We start from the raw sequence: 20,278 nt of genomic DNA on the forward strand, positions 1-20,278 counted from the left end.
ATTTAAACTAAATACTAAGCCAATCCCAATTTGGATCCAACCCTTACTGTCACAGCACATCCATGTAGTAACAATTAACTACTGGCGTGGAGCGGGAGGTACCAAAAACATGAAGGGCGAAAGTTGGTACGCCAGTTCTGAGGGGTGAACTCGTAATTAATCTTTGAATTAATCAATCAAGTCAATAAAATTAAACTGCTCCATATTTGGTGCTTGTAAACTTCACAGCTTTGACCGTCACTACAATCTGGTCCCACCGTTTTCTCTTCATATCTCGCGATAAAATATAATTCTCGTATCAGTTTCTAAAAAAGAAATTTGTCGCAGTTAATTAAAAAAAAATCAGAGACGCAAATTTGAATTCATACCAAATAAATTAAATCCAAGTTAAATTTAAGTTAATTAAAATTAAATAAAATAAAATTATTTTTAATTAAACTTAAATTTTAATTACCTATCCAGAATTAAATTTTGTTTAGATTAAACTCATTCCAAATTTAATTTAATTTTTATATTAAAAAAAGAATCTAATAATTTTTAAACAATATTGATTTTTTTTTCAAAATATTAAAAAATTTTATAATGTTAAATAATTTATCAAGACAATTTTTAAATATTTTAAAAAATTTAAATATATGAACCATAATAATTTAAAAATAGTTTTATCTTTTATGTTATTGAATTTTTATATACTTGTACTTTTTTAAATTTAAAAAGTAATTTCTAATCTAAGGACAATTTTTACCTTACAAAATTATAATATATTATGTACACTCTTATACAATTTGAAAGCATTTTCAAATGATTCGTTGAGTACAAATTTAAAATAAATTAGCTAATTGCTATCAAAATTTATTTTATAATAGTGTAGTTTAAATAGGATTAAATTTAAGTTCAATTTAAAAAAATCAAACTTTTTAAACCATACTCAAGTTTGAATTAATTCACAGTTAAAACGATTTTATTTAAATACGTATTAGTCAAAATAATATTATTTTAATTATTTTAAATTAAACTTATTTAATTAGTGAGTTTAGAGGAGCCGAATACTTTAGGGGGCGTTTGGTTTGGGTAATATTTGATTACTAAAATAGAAAGATTATCTTGAAGATAGATTACTTAGAAAATTACTGGGTATAAATGATTCTATATTTGATAAAATTTGATAGATATAAATAATTATTGTGTTTGGTTAAAAATAATAAAAGATTACTAGTAAATTATTTTGCTTAGATGCCTTTAAATATAATTATTTTTCAATATTTTTTATATTATTTGTCATATTAATTAAAAATAAATTTATTTTTATCACAAAAAATTAATAAATAATAATTTTTCTATAATAAACTCAAGATTACCCCAGTAATCTTTAAATACCTAAGATAAAAGTGGTAATCAGATTACCACCTATATTACTTGTCACGTCAGCATTGGTAATAGAAGATTACTGTAATGTTTTATTACTGATAAACCAAACAAGGGAATAAAAGATAGATTACCAAAGTAAACTTAAAAACCGTCAACCAAACACACCCTTATAGTCAAGTTTAATAGTACCACATCCTATGCTTGAGCTTGCATACAAATAATATATTTCAGACTTGACCTAATTGCATTAAATTAATAATTGGAATTTGAATTAACCCAATTCACATGTAGTAGTGAATAAAGGGGGGAATTTAACTAGTACTTTTGTAAAAGATTATTCTTTATTTTATCGCGATATATAGTGAGAATTTCAGTCTAATTTAGTAATTCACGGGCAGGATCCCGAAAATATTTGAAAAATAAAAGCTCAAAAAAAAGAATTAAAAAATAAATTGCAGACAAACTGTGAGCATGAGCAAAAAGAGAACCGGACCAATGGGAGACGAACATCAAACAAAGTCCTCAACAAAAACTGGTGCTCTTCTTCTAACCTTCCTTCTCACTTCTGTACTTAAAACTTTTTTTTCACTAAAAGTATCTTGGATTCGTTTGTCTCAGGTTATCTGTTTACAGTTGGTACGGTTTTCCAATTTACTCTCTTCAAATTGAGGATGTCTCTGTAACTAGAATTATCTGATTTATCTTTGATTTGTTAAGTTTGGTTTTAATTTAGGGTTTATTGGCACGTGTCGTCCATTTTGGAGTTTGTTTGTTGTGTTATGTTGTAGCTTTTGTTTTTCCTTGTTGACTTGGATTTTTTTTTTTTTTGTTCTTTATTGAGTTCTCACTTACTCTCTGTTTGGCTGGTGAGGAAGTGTGGAAAATTGGAGAAGCTGAAATTTTAAGTTAATTTTCATTTCAGAATTGAGAGTGTTTTTTTCTACTATAGGTGTTTTAGATCGTTGTATGTGATGAATTTTGGTGAATTGATTGGTTAACTGACTGTTGGTTTTTGAACTTACTCATGAATGTTGTCTGTGGCCTTTTCATTTCAAGGAAATTTCTTAGTTGACTTAGATGGTTTTGTTTTTGTTCTTTATTGAGTTCTCACTTACTCTTTGTTTTGGCTGGTGAGAAAGTGTGGGAAAATTTGGAGGAGCTGAAATTTAAGGTTTTTTTTTTTTTCATAATTGAGAATTTATTTTCTAGTTGAGGTGTTTTAGATCGTTGTGTTTGATAAATTTTGGTGACATGGTTGCTTAATTGACTGTTGCTTTTTGAATTTGTTCATGAATTTTGTCTGTGGCCGTTTCTTTATAAGGAAGTTTTTTAGTTGACTTGGATGGTTTTGTTTTTGTTCTTTATTGAGTTCTCACACTCTGTTTTCCTGGTGAAAGAGTGTGGGAAAAATCTGAGGAGCTGAAATTTAAGTTGATTTTAATTTCAGAATTCAGAATTGAGGATTTTTTTTTCTACCGGATGTGTTTTAGATGGATGTGTGTGATGAATTTTGGTGAATTGATTGATTAATGGACTGCTCCTTTTTGAATTTATTCATGAATGTTGTCTGTGGCCTTTTGTTTTTAAGGAAGTTTTTTTTTTTTTTTTTAAAGTGACTTAGATGGTTTTGTTTTTGTTCTTCATTGAGTTCTCACAATCTCTGTTTGGCTGGTGAGAAGGTGTGGGAAAAATTGGAGAAGCTTAAATTTAAGTTAATTTTCATTTCAGAACTGAGAATTGATATATATATTTTTTTCTACTTTAGGTGTTTTAGATCGTTGTGTGCGATGAATTTTGGTGAATTGATTGGTTAATTGGCTGTTGCTATTGTGCAGTTTTGACTCTCAGATTATTTTTTTGTGAAAAATGCTGGGATACCTGAGAAATATGAATAGTTGGTTTGGAGTCACTTGCCTAACTTTTAATCTTTAAGGTGTTTTAGATTGGCCAGTGTCTTGAGTTTCTTTCAATTAGGTTACCGATTAAATGTCAGTTTTTCATTTTTTGGTATCACCATGTTTTTTGGAACTTGGGTTTTGTTTGGTTCTGATATTGTTTGTTTAGTAAGAAATTGTTGGATAAAATGAGTGTAATAAAATTTTGATCCTGAAGTGTCTGTAGATGACTGTATAACTTTTTCAGGGGTTTCTGATTGGTCTGTGTTTGAATTACTATTAACCTATTGATCAATCAGGTATTGGTATTGAATTTTTACAATTGTTATTATCTGCTTGTAGGTTTTAGTTGTGACTGGTATTATTGAGTTGAGTTTTAGCCCACTGTGTGGCTGATGAGAAATTATAAATAAAAGAATAGTAACTGAATTTTGATGATCCATTGATATTAAAAAAGGAAAAAAATGAACATTCCAAATTCCAATTTAACGAGTTTCCTGTTGCCCTATGCTTCACATTTGTTATTTCTTTTTCACATTATGAATATTCTGGTTTGTCACATATATCTGAATTTCTCTTATATTTTGTTAAAGTTGAATCAATTTCTGCTAACTGAATGCTACTGCCTTCTTTGTAAGTACAGGACATATACCTTGATTCTGTGGGAATCCTTGAGGCTTGTGAACCTACATTTTCACATTTACAGAATGAGATTCTTGCTTGATGAAAGTGTTCTCTTTGGTAGTTTCTCTAGTAAATAGTCCAACTAAAATTTGTTGGCTGTTTGGGTTCGGTATACACTGAGTAAACAAATGGATTCCATAAGGTGTTGGCTGAAGAAGTTGAGGTTGAAAGATAAGGTGAAGCCTTCAAAGAAAAAGGAAACAACCAGCTACTCGAAGGAGTTGTCGAAAGCACAAATGAGTGAGGACGTGCCATCAAATGTAACCAAGCAGAAAGTTGCTGCTGCAAAACAGTATATTGAAAACCATTACAAGAAGCAGATGAAGAGCCTGCAGGAGAGGAGGGAGAGGTATGATTTCAAATCCTCTTTCTATAACAATGTTGCTTAATAACATAAGTAAACTTTCCAGTTTCATATTACTATCTTCAAGTTCTATATTTCTAGTCTACATATATTGGAAAGTATCCTGTATTTTATGGATTGCTACTTGAACCTCTTCTTTCTTATCTTAAGTCAATGTAATCTTGGTCTCTGATGGTAAATGATTATGGTGTATTACTGAATATATCATGCAGAAGCTTAAGATGCTTAGTTCATGGGAATGGAATATAATGACGAAAAAGCTGTGTTAAAGGTCATCCAGTGGTGGATGTGGCACAGTTCTTGTTTTACTTAAGGTTCCATGTTAACTTCTTGCATGGTGCTGTTTATCTTATACTTATGAAAAAAATGTTTTTCTTCTACTTGGATGCTTTTTTATAAATCTGTTTTATAAATCTCATGTTTGCTGCGTGATTAAAAATATTCATGAATTGAAAGCTATAGTTCTGTTGGAATCATCCTGTTAGAGGCAGCTTTATGTAACTTTTGCATCAATAATTTGGGCATATGAATTAATCCTACAAATCTTGTTGCAGTAACTTCGTCTAAGGTGCCACGTCTGTTGTTTATTTTATTGGAATTTGTATTTGTGACCATGGAATTTTGGTGAAGTTAAACTACAATGTTCCAAATCGCTTGAAAGAAACTAGGATTACTTTTACAATGTTTATAGGACGTGTTTGCTTTGGCATGTCCATTGTGTGAGAGGCTTTTGGTAGAAATTTGAATTTGGAATGTGAGTTATGGACTTACACTATTTTAATTGTGCCACTTGAGGAACTTAAGACGTAAATGTGCAAATTTTATGCTTTGGGAACAGAGTATCATAAGTAACTCTATCTGCCATTCTTATATGCATTCTGTTTTTGCTCTTCAAGTTGTTGTATGGAGAGTGAGAAACTAGCATCTAGGCTCTTCTTTGGTGGACTATGATTTTATAGGCGAAAACCCATATGTACATCTAAAATATTTGGTATATATATGGAATCACCTTAATTGAAAAGTAGCAATATGTGAACATTATATCATGATCTTAATCTTTGTTTCCTAGAGGAAGAAAAGTAGCTTTAATGAAAAGAAATTTGAAAACGAGCGAGACTACAAATTCTCATAAAAGTATGAACAGATGCTAAAAACACAAGAAAGGTGTCTGAGGTTCCAACTCACTGTGCCCTTTGTTCCATTTTCTTTTTGTAAGTTATTTTTCAAAAGTAAATTCAAACATTTATGTTATACAAATTTAAATTGGTGTGGACAATTTCTAATTAAACTAGATAATCAAGCTATTGAAAAATTCTGCTTAGCTAAATCTGTTATGTACCATTGCTAAAATAGTAATTTCTCCTTGTAATTATTTTTTCAATAGGATTTGATGACATATTCTTCTAACTGTTTAGAGATTCTTTTACTTGATTTCCTTATATAAAACTTTGACAGATTATTACCAAAGTTTGAGTCCCCTACTTTTCTTTCAATCATATATAAAATCAACAAGCTTGTTTTGCCCGAGCCTATTCTTGTTTTGCCTAAACTCAGAACTAATATGCTAGACCAAGTTGGTCATAGCATAAAACGTACAACCAGAGGTCCTTTTTACCCAGTCAATTAATTTTTTTCAACCCATAAAATTCTGTTTTCCTATTTCAGCTAGTCAGTCACAGTGGATGCAGTGAAACATTATGTTTCACATGGGAGTTATTGTTTTCAACTGAGCAATTAAGAAATTCTTGAATTTTTTTGTATATACGCAAGAAAGACATGACTACATCTAGGCAGAGTCAGAATGACCATCACTGATTAATATCTAACCCAAATTTTGATCAATCTGTTCCCTTTACCATGGTTCTCCTTTTTTGGTTAATTTGAGAAATGAGGCTTTCCTGGACATTCTTTCCCAAACAATATGAAAATATTATCTCTAAAAGCAATATCTTTGCACCACTAAAATATTCTCTCTCTCTCTTTCTCTCTTTATTAATTTTTAAAAATGGATGAATTGATCATATATATATATATATATGAGAGCTGGGGCTACATCTTCAAGAATGCTATGGATTGGATTTGCAAATTTCAAGATCAAATGTTGCTTTTAAAGAATAGGACAATTTGAAGAAAAGCGTTTATTTTGTGGTCACTCAAATGTCGAGATAATGCAATAATTTCCATGACTTTGCTCATCATATTGAGGGTTCATTGTAAGTAAACTTTTGGAAGAGTTGTTTCTCTTCCACATATCCAAATTGGGAAGGTAATTTAAGATATATTCTTCATTTATTTAATTAGATAGGTGAAAGCTATTCAATGAATCTCTGTTTCTTCATCATTGCAAAAACCTATAGTGCAACCATCATGTAATATCCATAAATTCTTTGATCTCTCCAATGTGTTTGCCTCTTTGTAAACTGGGGCAAGCCTTTCAGCCTCGGTAGTCATTAAACTTATATTTAATATCCTAGATAGGTAACCCAAGTGGATTTTCTCTCTTGCACTCTTGGTCAAAGTGAGTTATTTACCACTAAGCGCACCTGTTGGGGTTACAAAGGCGTTAAGTCAGAGCTCTAGTGAATGATTAGAAGGAAAGAAGGATGGGCATTGTGTATTCTTGGAAATAGTCAGCTTCAATGAACTAGCTATTGGAGCAACATCTGTTATGAAGTTTGAGGTTGTTAAAATGTTAAAACAGAAGATTTTGTGAAGTCAGACTGGTCCCATTCAAAGTCTATGGGTTGCTGATGTCTGCTGGACCACACATGGTTCAAAATTTTATAGAATATCATTTGATCAAAAGCACTAAGATTAGAAGACAGTACTATTTTTCATATAGATAATATATTGAGAGGAAGCACAAAGCAAGTTAGTGTGCATTAAAGTGCTCGTGGAAGTGATCGTTTCATTTCATTGAGTATTCAGCAGTATGTAGGTAAATTTACAAGCAGTTGTTGAGCAGAGATCATGCAAGTATTCCCAAAGGCATAACACTTGTATATCTTACATACAACACATGTGCATTCATGCATGTGTGCATGTTTACTTAAAGTTCCATAAATATAGATTTATTAAAATCTTAATCTATTTGACATTTGTTACTCTTCTAGACTTCCCTTCTCACCTGAGAATTATGGCGCTAGACTTGTTGAATACATGACCTGGACAATGGCTGTTGCACAAGATTTTGTAAATACCTGGGGACATGACAATATAACTAAAGGCTTATTTGACAATTTTATAAGGAATAGAATCAGCGTTTTGATTCTTGAATTATATCAAACTTCAAGTGTCTTAATTCTAACCCACTGCAGACGTGATATACTGGAAAAGAAGTTGGCGGATGCTGAGGTCTCTGAGGAAGAACAGAACAACTTATTGAAGTATTTGGAGAAAAAGGAAACAGAGTACATGCGCCTTCAGAGGCATAAGATGGGTGCTGATGATTTTGAGCCATTGACAATGATAGGGAAAGGTGCATTTGGAGAGGTATTATTTCTTTGTTTCTAATTATACAGCATATATTCGAGTTGTGTGTATAGATTCTGTAATTTGCTTGGCCAAATATGTTCACTGGGCTGTTCCTTTTCATAATAAATTTTCTACTGGTTAAATTTGAAGTTACTGATCAAAATTCTTTTTTTTTTCCTTATAACTTGAATAGCATTTCTCATACATCTATCTTTCACTCTTCCTGTCTCTCAATGTGTTGGGAAAAGGGTGGATGCTCAGGAAGCTATCAAGTCTCTGGGTGTACTGTATTGAGATATCTTGAATTGCTTTATAATCTGCTTCAATTATTTTGGGTGTATATTTATTAGGAGGCATTCTGGAAGTAAGCTTTGATCACCTTATTTCTTTTTGAGTTGCATGATGTTACCGACACAAATGATTCTCTATGTGCATGCATGCATGTTTTTGAATCCATGATACATTCCTACTTAACTGATTGATGCTCTATGTTTATCCCTTTTGTTATAATAATCATATATCTAATTATATAAACTGCATCTGATGCTTCATTTCCTGAACTTGCATTAATGTACTTACAGTATCATGCAAAGAATTATTTATGGAACTGCTCTACTGGAGCCTTTTTTTTTTTGCTGAAGACAATTTAATTGAGCATTTATCAGGAATATGGGCTATGGAAAAATAGAGTGTGCATTGCATGGGCTTTCTAGTTGGTGATGCGTTTGAATATATATGTCCTTAATGACAATCTTGTTTCTGTTTGTTTGATTACAAATTTTGCACTGCTGATTTTTTTGTGAGGCTTTTTCTGAAATTTTAATTGAGCTTTTATTTTTCAAGTAACTTATCATTTTTTTATTACAGGTTAGAGTCTGTAGGGAGAAGGCAACTGGTAATGTATATGCTATGAAGAAACTTAAGAAATCAGAAATGCTTCGAAGAGGACAGGTCTGTATTCTACTAAGCATGCCAAATAATCTTTTTTAAGAATCTGCTCTTATTAACATATGCTACTTTACATGTTTAATGTTCAGGTTGAACATGTGAAAGCTGAAAGGAATCTACTCGCAGAAGTTGATAGCAATTGCATTGTCAAGCTGTATTGTTCATTTCAAGATGATGAGTATTTATATTTAATCATGGAATATCTGCCTGGAGGAGATATGATGACTTTACTAATGCGCAAGGATACACTAACAGAAGATGAGGCTAGGTTTTATGTTGGGGAAACTATCCTTGCTATAGAGTCTATCCATAAACATAACTATATTCATAGGTGACTTTTTGGTTTCGACTAATTACTATTCTTCATTGTCTTCTTATATTATTCTATATTGACTAACCCTTGTGGCATTTATATGTTACAGAGATATCAAGCCTGATAACCTGCTTCTTGATAGAGATGGTCACATGAAACTGTCAGATTTTGGACTATGTAAACCGTTAGACTGCAGTAATCTTCAGGAAAAGGATTTTTCTGTGGGAAAAAACCTCAGCGGAGCTCTTCAGAGTGATGGACGTCCGGTGGCTCCAAAACGCACGCAACAAGAGCAACTGCAGCATTGGCAGAGGAACAGGAGGATGCTTGTAAGTTACCTCCACTAATGTGCTTTATATGGCTCATAGATTACAGTAATATCCCCAATCAGCTACCCAGAACATTTTTTTCATCATAGTTTTTTCTATTTTCAATCTCTCTGGGTTTGTGATTTCATTGTGGTTGCCACTAAGATACTGAACCAATTGTTTTGAAATTTACATTTTGAAGACCTCTGATGTCCTGGGATTTGATTTTGGAGAAGACTGAAAGCTTAGTTCTGTCCTCTTTGTAGTTTTGTTACAGTTAGTTTTTCTGAAGGGTCTGCACAGCTATTAATGTTTGGAAATTTGAATATTGTGAAATTGCAGGCTTATTCTACTGTTGGAACACCAGATTATATTGCACCTGAGGTTTTATTGAAGAAAGGATATGGAATGGAATGTGACTGGTAGGTATATCAATAACGGTTTTTCTTATAATTAATGATTTAATCTTTTTTTAAGTGATACATTATGATTTTCTATTAATATTTTACATAGGTGGTCGCTTGGCGCTATTATGTATGAAATGCTTGTGGGGTATCCACCCTTTTATTCTGATGAGCCAATGTCAACTTGTAGGAAGGTAAGCATTTAGAGTATCTAATATAAAGCTTAGCCTTCAGGAAAATGGTTAAAGTTTCTATATAATCTTAAACCGATATTTTGTGAAAAAATGTAGCAAAGCTTGCATCGGCATTGGCCTCAGTGTGTTTTTAAACAGTTGCATTCTAGCAAATTTTGTTTGCTTGTCAATAGTTGATTTAGTTTACTTTGATTTCAGATTCTCATATCTTGTCTAATTAGCATTTCTATGTTTCCATTACATTCGTAAATTCTCTTTGCTTAGCTTGAATCTCTGTACTGTTCATTCCATTGTCATATTCACTATGAATAATAATCTAACATTATCCCTCACTTTTTCCATTACACAGATAGTAAATTGGAGAACTCATTTAAAATTTCCGGAAGAGGCTCAACTATCTCCCGAAGCAAAAGATCTTATCAGTAAACTCTTGTGTAATGTTGACCAAAGGCTTGGTACAAAAGGCACAGATGAAATTAAGGTGTTGTGTGGTGTGTTCTGTTCTAAATTCTTTTAAGAGCTCTTAGAATAGAATTGCAATTTGGCGAATTAACTGGCTCACACTATTATTATCAGGCTCACCCGTGGTTTAAAGGTATCATGTGGGACAAATTATACCAAATAAAAGCTGCATTTATTCCTGAAGTTAATGATGAATTAGATACGCAAAATTTTGAGAAGTTTGAAGAGGTATCTGAAATTTCTATGTGAGTGAATGTGTTGAGTAATTGTATAGATGGCTAATCCTTTGAAGTTTTTTGTCATAATTGTGTAGGCTGACAGCCAAATTCAATCTTCAACAAGATCAGGTCCATGGAGAAAGGTCAGTGTACCTTTTTCCACTTGTTTGTCAGATAGACTTGTTATTCTCTAATCCTGGCCCTAGTCTCTTTCGAAATTTGCAAGGATTTCTATTCAGATTATTGATTATAAACAAGAGAACTTGTGTAAATCACTGCCTCTTATTTTAATGCATCTATATTAATGGTTTATCAAAAGAATTTTCAGGGAATCAGCATCTTCATTCTGCTTTGTCTGCTTTAATTCTTCAGAATTCAGAACTGAATAAATATATAAATAAATAAATAAATAAATAAATAAATATATATATATATATATATATATATATAGTGTCCAAGATGAATTTTCTTTATAGATTTTACACCATGTAAGACAGGGAGGTGGAGTAAGTTATCAGTCTATCTTTGTATGTAACTGATCTGGTCTAAAATCTTCGAATCGTATTATTTTGGTTCAAGGAAAGTTAACTTCCATGCATGATGCATCTAAGTGTTCATTTTCATTCTCCTGTAAGTATGGATATTGGAATCTGACTACAATATATGTTAGCATTGTAGAATTCATGTACATCAACATTTGTCATTGATGTAGTATGTTTTGGGGTCCTTGTGTTGATTTATGTCAGTGTCCTTTGCTGCAGATGCTCTCATCCAAGGATATAAATTTTGTGGGTTACACGTATAAGAACTTTGAAATTGTAAATGATCATCAATTACCTGGAATTGGTATGTTGCTCCTTCTCATTTGTATGCAAATACAATTACTATTCTTGAATTTCTTTTTTTTTTACTCTGTATCATTTCTTCGAATAATTTATGCTGATTTTTGTTTCCATTTTATGCATAGCTCAGTTGTCTATAACATGAGTTCTATTACAATTGCCAAAATTCAATTGTCTTGATTTAGTCTTAGTTAAGACCTTACAAGTATAAGGGGGCTGAGCTAGGGGTTGAATCAAGCCTAGCTGAGTATTGCTTGGCTCGAGCTTGACCTGACTTGACCTTGAGTTTATTGAATTGGGAAGTTCTTGGCTTGAGCTTGCAATAGAAATAATTGACTTGAGTCTAGCTCGAAAAATTACAGTTAAATCTCATAACATTTATATTTATTGATTACCTTTATATTCATAGTTAGAGAGTAAGATTTTAGGAATATAAGTGTAAAATTTTAAACTTTTGGGATTTATTGACATTTTACTCAAGCAAAGCTGTGAGCTCATGAGCTCACTAAACTGAATGATAACAAGCTCGAGTGTCGAACTTGATGCGTTAGAGCTCAGCCTAGTCAAATTCAGCTTGTTGCAACCCTAGGCTGAGGGCAATAATTTTTCTTGGCCAGACTGATCATATTTGTGTAGATTTGAAATACTTATTGAGTATTTGGTATGGATTTTGATTTTTGGTATATGTAAATATCATAAATAAATAAATGTTTGAAATTTTCTCGGAGTCATCTTCGAATTACAAGCCTGCCCTGGCTAAATTGGTTATCTTATTAATTTGAATAAAGAAAATTATGTTATATAATTCTTTTGTTCTAACACCTTGTGGTCTTAAAGAAAGCAAGTCAGAGGTTTATCGTCCGTGCAGTGTCTCTCATCTTGGTTGTGATTTTTTATGACTGTTTTCTGTGTTCTCTGCACAGCTGAATTGAAGAAGAAGAACAACAAACCTAAAAGGCCCTCCATCAAGTCCCTTTTCGGTAAGGGTTGTCTCTTCATTTCCTTTTTTGACTAGTAGCCATTTTAATATTTAGTTGTAAAAATGCTTTAGTTTATGTTAAATTTTTAAGATATTGATGTCTTGGTATTGTGGGTATGGGTGTAAATGAGCCCAATCACTCATGTCAAGTCAGGCTAGCTGTTTGAGTTTGGTTCTCGAACTGACTTTGAGTTTGCCACTGGTCAGCTCAGTGAACTCATAAACTCACAATTCAATTTAAGTAAAATATTAATAAACCTTTAATAGTTTCATATCTTTCACTTGTACACTCAAAATCTTACTCAATGATTTTGAGTATGGGGTAATCGATAAAATATGTAAGATATGAGATATAAATTTTTTTTTTTTAAATATAATTTGTTGAGCCAAGGTCGAGTCAAATATTAATCAGTTTTGGCTCAGTTATACTCTTAATTGTGGGACTCCTAGAATTGAAAATAGATTAAACTGAGAAGAGTAATACTTCATGTGGTACTAATAGATTGACATGTCATGAGATTAGATAATTTTAAAATAGAAATATGGTAAAAAATTAGATCACCTAATGCTGTTAGTACCTGTCGGTTTGTATTTGTAATATTATTCAACTGAGACTGATATCATGATATAGATGCATCAGGGTGGTTTTCTGATTCATTTATCAATTTGATTTGTATTTTACAGAAGACGAGGTGGCTACAGTAAATCAACCTGTTCATGGGAGCTTTCTAAACCTTTTGCCCCCGCAAATAGAAGCTCTGGAGGAGGGTAGATCTCAATAAGCTCTAGTGTCGTTGTGTTGTTAACATAAGACAGGCTGTAAAAACCCAAGAAAAGAGTGGATTACATTATCCGGTGAATGGCTTTTGTTTCACTGCTCCCTGCGTTTCATACTTTTAGAGTGGAAGTTACCTGGGGGCAAAGGTCCCCAGAACGAGTGGGTTTGCGAAAGATAGAATCGCGGTCTTTGTAATATGGTAAATATTCTTTCGTATTTGTTGTGTATTTTTTTCGTTGTTCTCTGACTCTGCATGAAATTTGTGTACCATTATTATCTGTGTATAGGTGTACAATTTCATTCATGTCTGTGAAAAATGAAAAAGAAGAGTTGAATCTCTTTCAATCTTTTATATTGACCTTAAAGGGCTAGATTTTGATGCAATTTTTCAGTCAACCTCTATATATGGTCGAGAAATGATTTTTTTCCCAGTAAAAATCAAGTGCAAATTATTCTTAATTCCTTGAGACTTTGACAGTCACAAAAAGTTAACATCGTAGCTCAATTCGAAATTTACCAAAGTTGTCGAAAATTACCTGGTTAAGGGAACACGAAGATACAAACTCTGTAGACCAGAGGCATCAAATGTTCAACTAGGTTTGGGTTTCTGTTTGAGCAAGTCAGATTCGAATTGAAGTTTCATCTCACCTGACTCAATTCAAGGTCAATATTTTGATGACAATGATGTGTTTTTCCTTTTGCAATTTTTTTGAGACTTTTTTTAATTTAATATTACTGAAATATAAGCTCGAAAGAGTTGAGAGAGAGTCGGCTGGTGTTTTGGCTCTACTTGAATCAAATCTTCAGAGTTGGGATAATGGGAGGGAACGTGATCTTGAATAATTTTTGTCTTGAGAAATATCTTATCAAAGATGCAACAGGAAGGTATAGGCAACTTGGACTAAAAAAAATATTTATTATTTTGAATAAAATTAATAGTAATAATACAAATTTATTTAAAAAAGCATAGTATAAATTTACTTGTACAAAATAATGTAGCAGTTATAATTGTTAACCTTTTTTTGTCCTATCAAGTTATATAAATGAATTTATACAAGTCAAAAGACTTATTTTTGCCCAGAGTTTATTCATTTTTACAAATTTCTACTTTTTTAACTTTCAAAAATCATTTTACCTACCTATAAGTTATTAAATTTATAAGTTTTAAGGATAAAATTATTATTTTACTTATAATATTAAAAATAAATTAAAATTTTATCTCATTTCTCTCTTTAAATCCTAAAAACTAACAAATTTTTTTCTAAACTAAATTTAAAAAAATAAATTTTCCTTGTTGGATTTATTTTTCAATCTCCAAAGCCCCTTTCCCTCTAATGTTTTCTCTCATTTTGATAGTCTCTCTCTCCTCATCTTTGTCTTCGATTGACCATCTAAACCAAAAAAATTAGAGATATCATCTTTTCAGAAGAAGACGAGGAAAACACTCATCTTTCTAAATGAAAATAAGATCTCTTATCTTTGTGACTTAGATGATCGACTGAAGGGAGAGATGAGAAGAGAGAAACTATCGAAAGGAGAGGAAACGTCAAGGAGAAAGAGGTCATCGATAATAGCATTAGAGATTATATCAAAAATTGAAAAATAAATCCTATGAGAAAAATATTATTTTTTAAAATTTGATATAGGGGAAAATTGTTAGTTTTTAGGGTTTAGAGAGAGAAAAAAGATAAAATTTTAAAATTAATAGATTTGATTAATTTTAACTGTTTATAGGTGGATGAAAAGGACTTTTGAAAGTCAAAGGGGGTGCATATTGTGATAAGAGTCATGTTTGGGTAGGAAAAAGTCCTTTCGCCTTTATACAACTGTTCTCCGCCCCTTACATTGTCGCAGACGTGGTCACCGGAGGTGAATCGTGGCTACGCTAAAACGAGTTGGCTCATATCTCCATTACCGAACATCCCTGAGTTTGTTTTCATTTTCTTTTTTCACATCTATTTAGCTTGACGATCGGTTAAACCTTCTTTCTTCTCCCATACAACGAAGATGCAGGTAATCTTTAGTTTCAAAGTTTCTTTTCTTTTAAAAAAAAAAAAAAAACGCTGAATATTAAGAATCTTTTTCCTGTTTATAAATGTGTAGGCCAGTGATAGGTTTAACATAAATTCCCAGCTGGAGCATCTGCAGGCCAAATACGTTGGTACTGGCCACGCAGATTTGAACAGATTGTGAGCTTCTTCTTCCCATTCTTTCTAACATCTATGTGTCTTTTTTAGGGTTTTTTTTTTTTAATTGGTTTTGTTTCTAATTTTTTTAGTGAATGGGCGGTCAATATTCAGCGTGATAGCTATGCGTCTTATGTTGGGCATTACCCCATTTTGGCTTACTTTGCCATTGCTGAGAACGAATCCATTGGAAGAGAACGATACAACTTTATGCAGGTTTTATTTCATTTGTTAACTTGTCCATTTATTTCTTTGTTGGGTTTCGTGGGAATTTATTTATTCTTGGTTTGAATTTTCGTCTATGTTTAACGAGGTAGTTTGGCTTGGCCGATAACATATGGGTTGTGTTTTTTATTTTATTTTATTTTTGGTTATGTTTGGATGATCTTGTTCATAGTGTAGGTTACCTAGAACTCTCAAATGATTATCAAAGAGCAGAACTGTTAAATTGGTTATATGCAGATACAATTAACTGGTCAACTGGGATTTATTTTCCTATTTCCTTTCAAACATTCTTTCTTCTCTGTATAGATAAGAGTCACCTCAAGCTTAGTTCTCTTTTTTCCAATTGGAGAAAATTTATTTTTAGGTTCACAGAGGTGGTTGACTTGTGTATGCTTATGGAGTCATACTTATTCATTTTAATGCTATTGATGCCATTGACCACAGAAACAGTGTTTCTTTATAATATTAATATGAAACCATGAAGAAGAAATAATTGAAGACAAAAGATGGGAAATAACGTATGTTGTTTTGTTTGGTGAGTAGCAATTTGCAGCGTTGAGAAGAAACTAGATGGTTCTAGTTATTTTATTGGAACCTATGTAGTTCAAGTTGAGGTGGTATAAAAATAATGATAGAACTAGAGAGCAAATGACTATTGAATATGAACAAATGTTGGATAAATTATTAGTTGGAAACCTTGGCCTTCTTTAAATTACGATGTTGGTTAAATGTGAATTGATTTTGTTGGCAGCATATGGTTGGAATATGAGTTTCTTTGTATTGGAACTTAGAAGTACATCATTCCGTTGCAAATACAGGCTTAACTCAATTTAATAAATTATTAATTCCAACTATTTGAGTTGACTAATTTATTTTCTTTTCTTATTATGTTCATATAAGGCCATATTTCATTAAAAAATAACAACTCATTGGAATTTTTTGTTGGCATTCCATTCTGCTTAGAAATTGTCTTGTCTTCAGCTTGCATTATGTTAATGTTGCTTATTGATAACTTTTGTGCTCATTGGTTGTTGTTACTGTTGAATGAGAGTGAAAGAAAATTCTTCTAGCTTTGCATTATTCTGTAATGCTTTTACAAATGAATGTATACATGGATAAAACTAAAACAAGAACAAGCAACTGGCAAACATAAATGTCAACCACCCAAAGTACGATACAGCCACACTCCTAGGAAAAACTAGCCTGCCCACTTGCCCTTTTTCAATACACAACAGTTAACATTCCCCCTGAAGATTGAGAACTTAGCCCTTTAGTGAAAACATCATCTAGTTGTCCCTTAGATTTCACAAATGGAATACATGTTTGTCCCAAGAGAGCTTCTCATTTATGAAGTGCATATCAATCTCGATATATTTTCTTTGATCTTGTTGAATTTGATTATTGGCAATACTAATGGCTGCCTTATTATCACAATAGAGCGTAAAAGGTATTTTTCCCTTTAAGCCCAATTTTTTCATCTGTTTTTCTGGCCACAACAATTCACAAACACCCAATGTCATGGCTCTATACTCAGCGTCAACACTAGACCTTACAACAACAGATTGTTTTTTACATTTCCATGTAACAAGGCTGCCTCCAATGTGCAATACTAGGAAGTTGATCTTCTATCATCAAGAGAACCAGCCCAATCAACATCTGATTAACCTTCTATTCTTAGGTACTCATTCTTAATGAATAACAACCCATTTCTAGGTGTTGATTTCAGATACCTCAATATCTGATTAATTGCATTCATGTGAAAGGTTCTTGGCTCTTGCATAAAGCGACTAACTATTTCCACTACATATGCAATGTCTGCATGGGTATGGGAAAGATAAATCAATTTGCCATTGACCATTGGTATTTTCCTTTATTCACCTTCTTACCCTCAAATTTCTTGAGCTAGAGATTTGCTTCAATGGAAGTTACAGCTGGTTTGCACCCTAAAAAGCTGCTTTCTTGAAGGAGGTCTATAACATACTTCAATTGTGGGTTAAGGCTTGACCCTCTTTTGGCTCAATTTAATATCATTTTTGTCTTGAAAAATTAAGTTATTGAATTTTAATTTTTAAAGTTTAAATTTTATGATCATATTTGTAGGTAAGTGTGTGCACATGTGAGTTTCAAGTTCAGATAACATGCTGATTAATTCAACTTAAAGTTAGAATTCTGAATTTTAACATATTGATATTACTCAGTAGTTTTTCTCATTGCCTATAAATTTACTAGAGGTGAGCAACAATTTTTTGCTGAGAAAATCTTAGGAATGCATATATGTTTGAAGCATTCATCCTCCACTGAATTTTGACTAGATACTGTAGAACTGCTGTAGTTTCCCTTCTTTTTTTATTTCTTAAACTAGAGATAAAATTACATTACTTTATTTGTTGTTATTCATTCTACATGAGAATGTGCTTCTTGTAGCAATTTTCTGTTTCCTAGTCCGTGACTCCATTCTCTTGGTGACACAGAGTACAGGTTTGGTTGGAGTTTTATAGTTGCACAATTTTTTGGTCTTCATTTCTTTTGTATTTAGTTTATTTAATTTTATGCTATTTAACTGACTCAGTCTCTTGTAGAGTTTTAGTTCGTTTCTAATCTGTCTTTTTTGTTTAGTTACCTATTTTGGCTTTAAATATCTATTTGTAAAGGGCTGGGTATAATAATCGGGTTTTTCCTTTCATTAAACAAAAGGCTTAATATGACAAATCTTATCCCCAACTTCATTAACCATTCAAAGATATCCCAACTTATCATTCCTTCATAATGGCCACTGTTTGATCAAATTGATAGTTGGTTTCGCATGCTGCAAGCTAGCAAAATCTGATTTGAATGGTGGGCAATTGATGCATGATTATGGCTCAAGATCAATATCATTGCATTCTTTTAACCATTGACTAATTCTCTTTCGGCAGATTAGATCATGTCTAACATGCATAATCAGTTTTCTAACAATGAATGATACGTCAGATTTAGTTGCAATGCAAAATTTTCTGCCGTAATTGTTTCTGCAATATATTTATGTAAAAATTGAAGGTCATTGATTTATTTCATGTATTAATTTTGTTATGGTGGACACCTGTTGATCACCTTATGTTGCAAACATATGGACATGACAAAGTCATATGCCACTTCTAGGAATAGCTTGTTAGCAATTATAGTGCAATATCATGTGGTACCGTAGCTCACTATAAGACAAGGCAATTTTACTATAATAGTTTAATAAAACTACGCGTACATATTTTTGGTATACAATTTAGATATGTAGATAATATATCATCATATAATAGGATGATTTTGAATTAAAGATACAATAATACCCGATCACATGATGACATATTATTTGTATATTCAAATTGTGTACCAAAAGTGTGTACATATAGCATTATTTTTTTCAATTTCCGCTCTGCTTGCAAAGCAACTCTTGTTTGCTGAGTGACAAGTATTTTTCCTTTTGAAAGGGTAATGAATAGTGTAAAGAATTAGAGTGGAGAATTGAAAATTCATTGTTGGTATGAATAAATAAAGAGAGAGTTTAATGAAGAAAGAAAAGAGAATACAAGAGAATGTTAATTTTTACTAATTACTAGCATGATGCCATCTGAGGTATGTTAATATATCTCAAAAACAAAATGTCAATTTCAGCAAAATATCCAACCATTGAATGGGGTTTTATAAAATGACAATGAATTAGAACCTATCTTTGTGAAAGAGTGAAAAATAAATGGTTCTGTAACTTCTAAAACATTTGAAGCAATAAGGTAGTTTGATTTGTTGGATGGCATAGTTGTGATTTTGTAAATAGACGGTAAGTTCTTGAAATTATGTCCAATGCTTGCAGGCCGTGTCAACATGTGTATGCTACATATGCATTGTGCTCTTGTCCACTGAAGACTCTTTTGGGGTTTTTATTTAGATGCTAAGATGTAATTAAATGGATAAAAATGTGTTTTGGTTTTGAGTGAGTCAAGGAGTAGGCAACTCTTAATCCAAATGTGCAAATGTTACTGAGTAGCAACATTTTGATTTTAGTGATTGGATTAAATAGAATGATTGGATGAAAATTTTGTAACCTTTTCAAGCTTTAAAGAAAGAAGTTAAGGACCCTTCTTGTATGTTTCAGATAGTATAAATGTATGTAGTTCTTGTTTAATTTCATTTCCTAGATTTAAATCTTATTGATGTGAATCACTTAATGTTCAGTCTTTGTGATCTTTGTCTGCAGAAAATGCTCTTGCCTTGTGGTCTGCCCCCTGAAAGAGAAGATGATTGAAACATGTTTTTGAGAAGGTTTTTGTTTGTGTGGGGTCCCAGAGTTGTAATTTGAATTTAAACTGAGTTGAGTTTAAAGAAAGAAAGTCTAGTTTGATACTTGTTAAATTTTAATAAGATTGTTTAAGGGTATCAAGTTGAGATTTAAAGTCAGTTAAAAAATAATTTAATTTGAGTTAATTTAAATTTAAATATTTGGATCGATTTTAGTTTAAATAATTTAAAAAAAATAAGTTTAATTGTTAGACTCAAAACCTTAAATTTGGTTTATTCGATTTGAATTCTAATATTTGGAATCTAATATTATGAATGGAATATTTCTTAGTAAATAGTACATAGTACATAACCTATGAGCTACCCATGT

The 20,278-nt window shown here is 31.8% G+C and overlaps 2 protein-coding genes across 3 annotated transcripts; both read left to right on the plus strand.

The window, feature by feature from the left end:
• Positions 1-1,771: 1,771 nt before the first annotated feature.
• LOC123211358 (serine/threonine-protein kinase tricornered-like) lies at positions 1,772-13,583 on the plus strand. Of its 2 annotated transcripts, none has more exons than XM_044630043.1 (14): positions 1,772-1,903; positions 3,907-4,296; positions 7,629-7,803; positions 8,653-8,736; positions 8,823-9,064; positions 9,156-9,375; positions 9,697-9,776; positions 9,868-9,952; positions 10,302-10,433; positions 10,529-10,642; positions 10,728-10,775; positions 11,394-11,478; positions 12,398-12,454; positions 13,138-13,583. In XM_044630043.1, the coding sequence occupies exons 2-14, from the start codon at positions 4,076-4,078 to the stop codon at positions 13,233-13,235; spliced, it is 1,641 nt and encodes a 546-aa protein (XP_044485978.1). In that variant the 5' UTR covers positions 1,772-1,903; positions 3,907-4,075; the 3' UTR covers positions 13,236-13,583. The 2 variants fall into 2 exon arrangements, with proteins under 2 accessions (XP_044485978.1, XP_044485977.1); XM_044630042.1 differs by having other exon boundaries at positions 1,855-2,004.
• Positions 13,584-15,022: 1,439 nt separating this feature from the next.
• On the plus strand, positions 15,023-20,094 carry LOC123211224 (uncharacterized protein At4g14342). Its single transcript, XM_044629816.1, has 4 exons — positions 15,023-15,244; positions 15,335-15,420; positions 15,510-15,633; positions 19,868-20,094. The coding sequence occupies exons 1-4, from the start codon at positions 15,239-15,241 to the stop codon at positions 19,913-19,915; spliced, it is 264 nt and encodes an 87-aa protein (XP_044485751.1). The 5' UTR covers positions 15,023-15,238; the 3' UTR covers positions 19,916-20,094.
• The last annotated feature ends 184 nt before the right edge of the window (positions 20,095-20,278 follow it).

Source organism: Mangifera indica, chromosome 3, assembly GCF_011075055.1.
Source record: "Mangifera indica cultivar Alphonso chromosome 3, CATAS_Mindica_2.1, whole genome shotgun sequence".
In the NCBI taxonomy this organism is placed as follows: domain Eukaryota; kingdom Viridiplantae; phylum Streptophyta; class Magnoliopsida; order Sapindales; family Anacardiaceae; genus Mangifera; species Mangifera indica.

Bases quoted from the DNA above. Each gene is read 5' to 3' on its own strand.
- LOC123211358 (XM_044630043.1), top strand. From the start codon at position 4,076: ATGGATTCCATAAGGTGTTGGCTGAAGAAGTTGAGGTTGAAAGATAAG. The intron at 10,434-10,528 runs GTGTTGTGTGGT...TATTATTATCAG, and splicing joins AAGGCACAGATGAAATTAAG to GCTCACCCGTGGTTTAAAGG. The intron at 11,479-12,397 runs GTATGTTGCTCC...TTCTCTGCACAG, and splicing joins TCATCAATTACCTGGAATTG to CTGAATTGAAGAAGAAGAAC.
- LOC123211224 (XM_044629816.1), top strand. The intron at 15,421-15,509 runs GTGAGCTTCTTC...TAATTTTTTTAG, and splicing joins CACGCAGATTTGAACAGATT to TGAATGGGCGGTCAATATTC. The intron at 15,634-19,867 runs GTTTTATTTCAT...CTTTGTCTGCAG, and splicing joins AACGATACAACTTTATGCAG to AAAATGCTCTTGCCTTGTGG.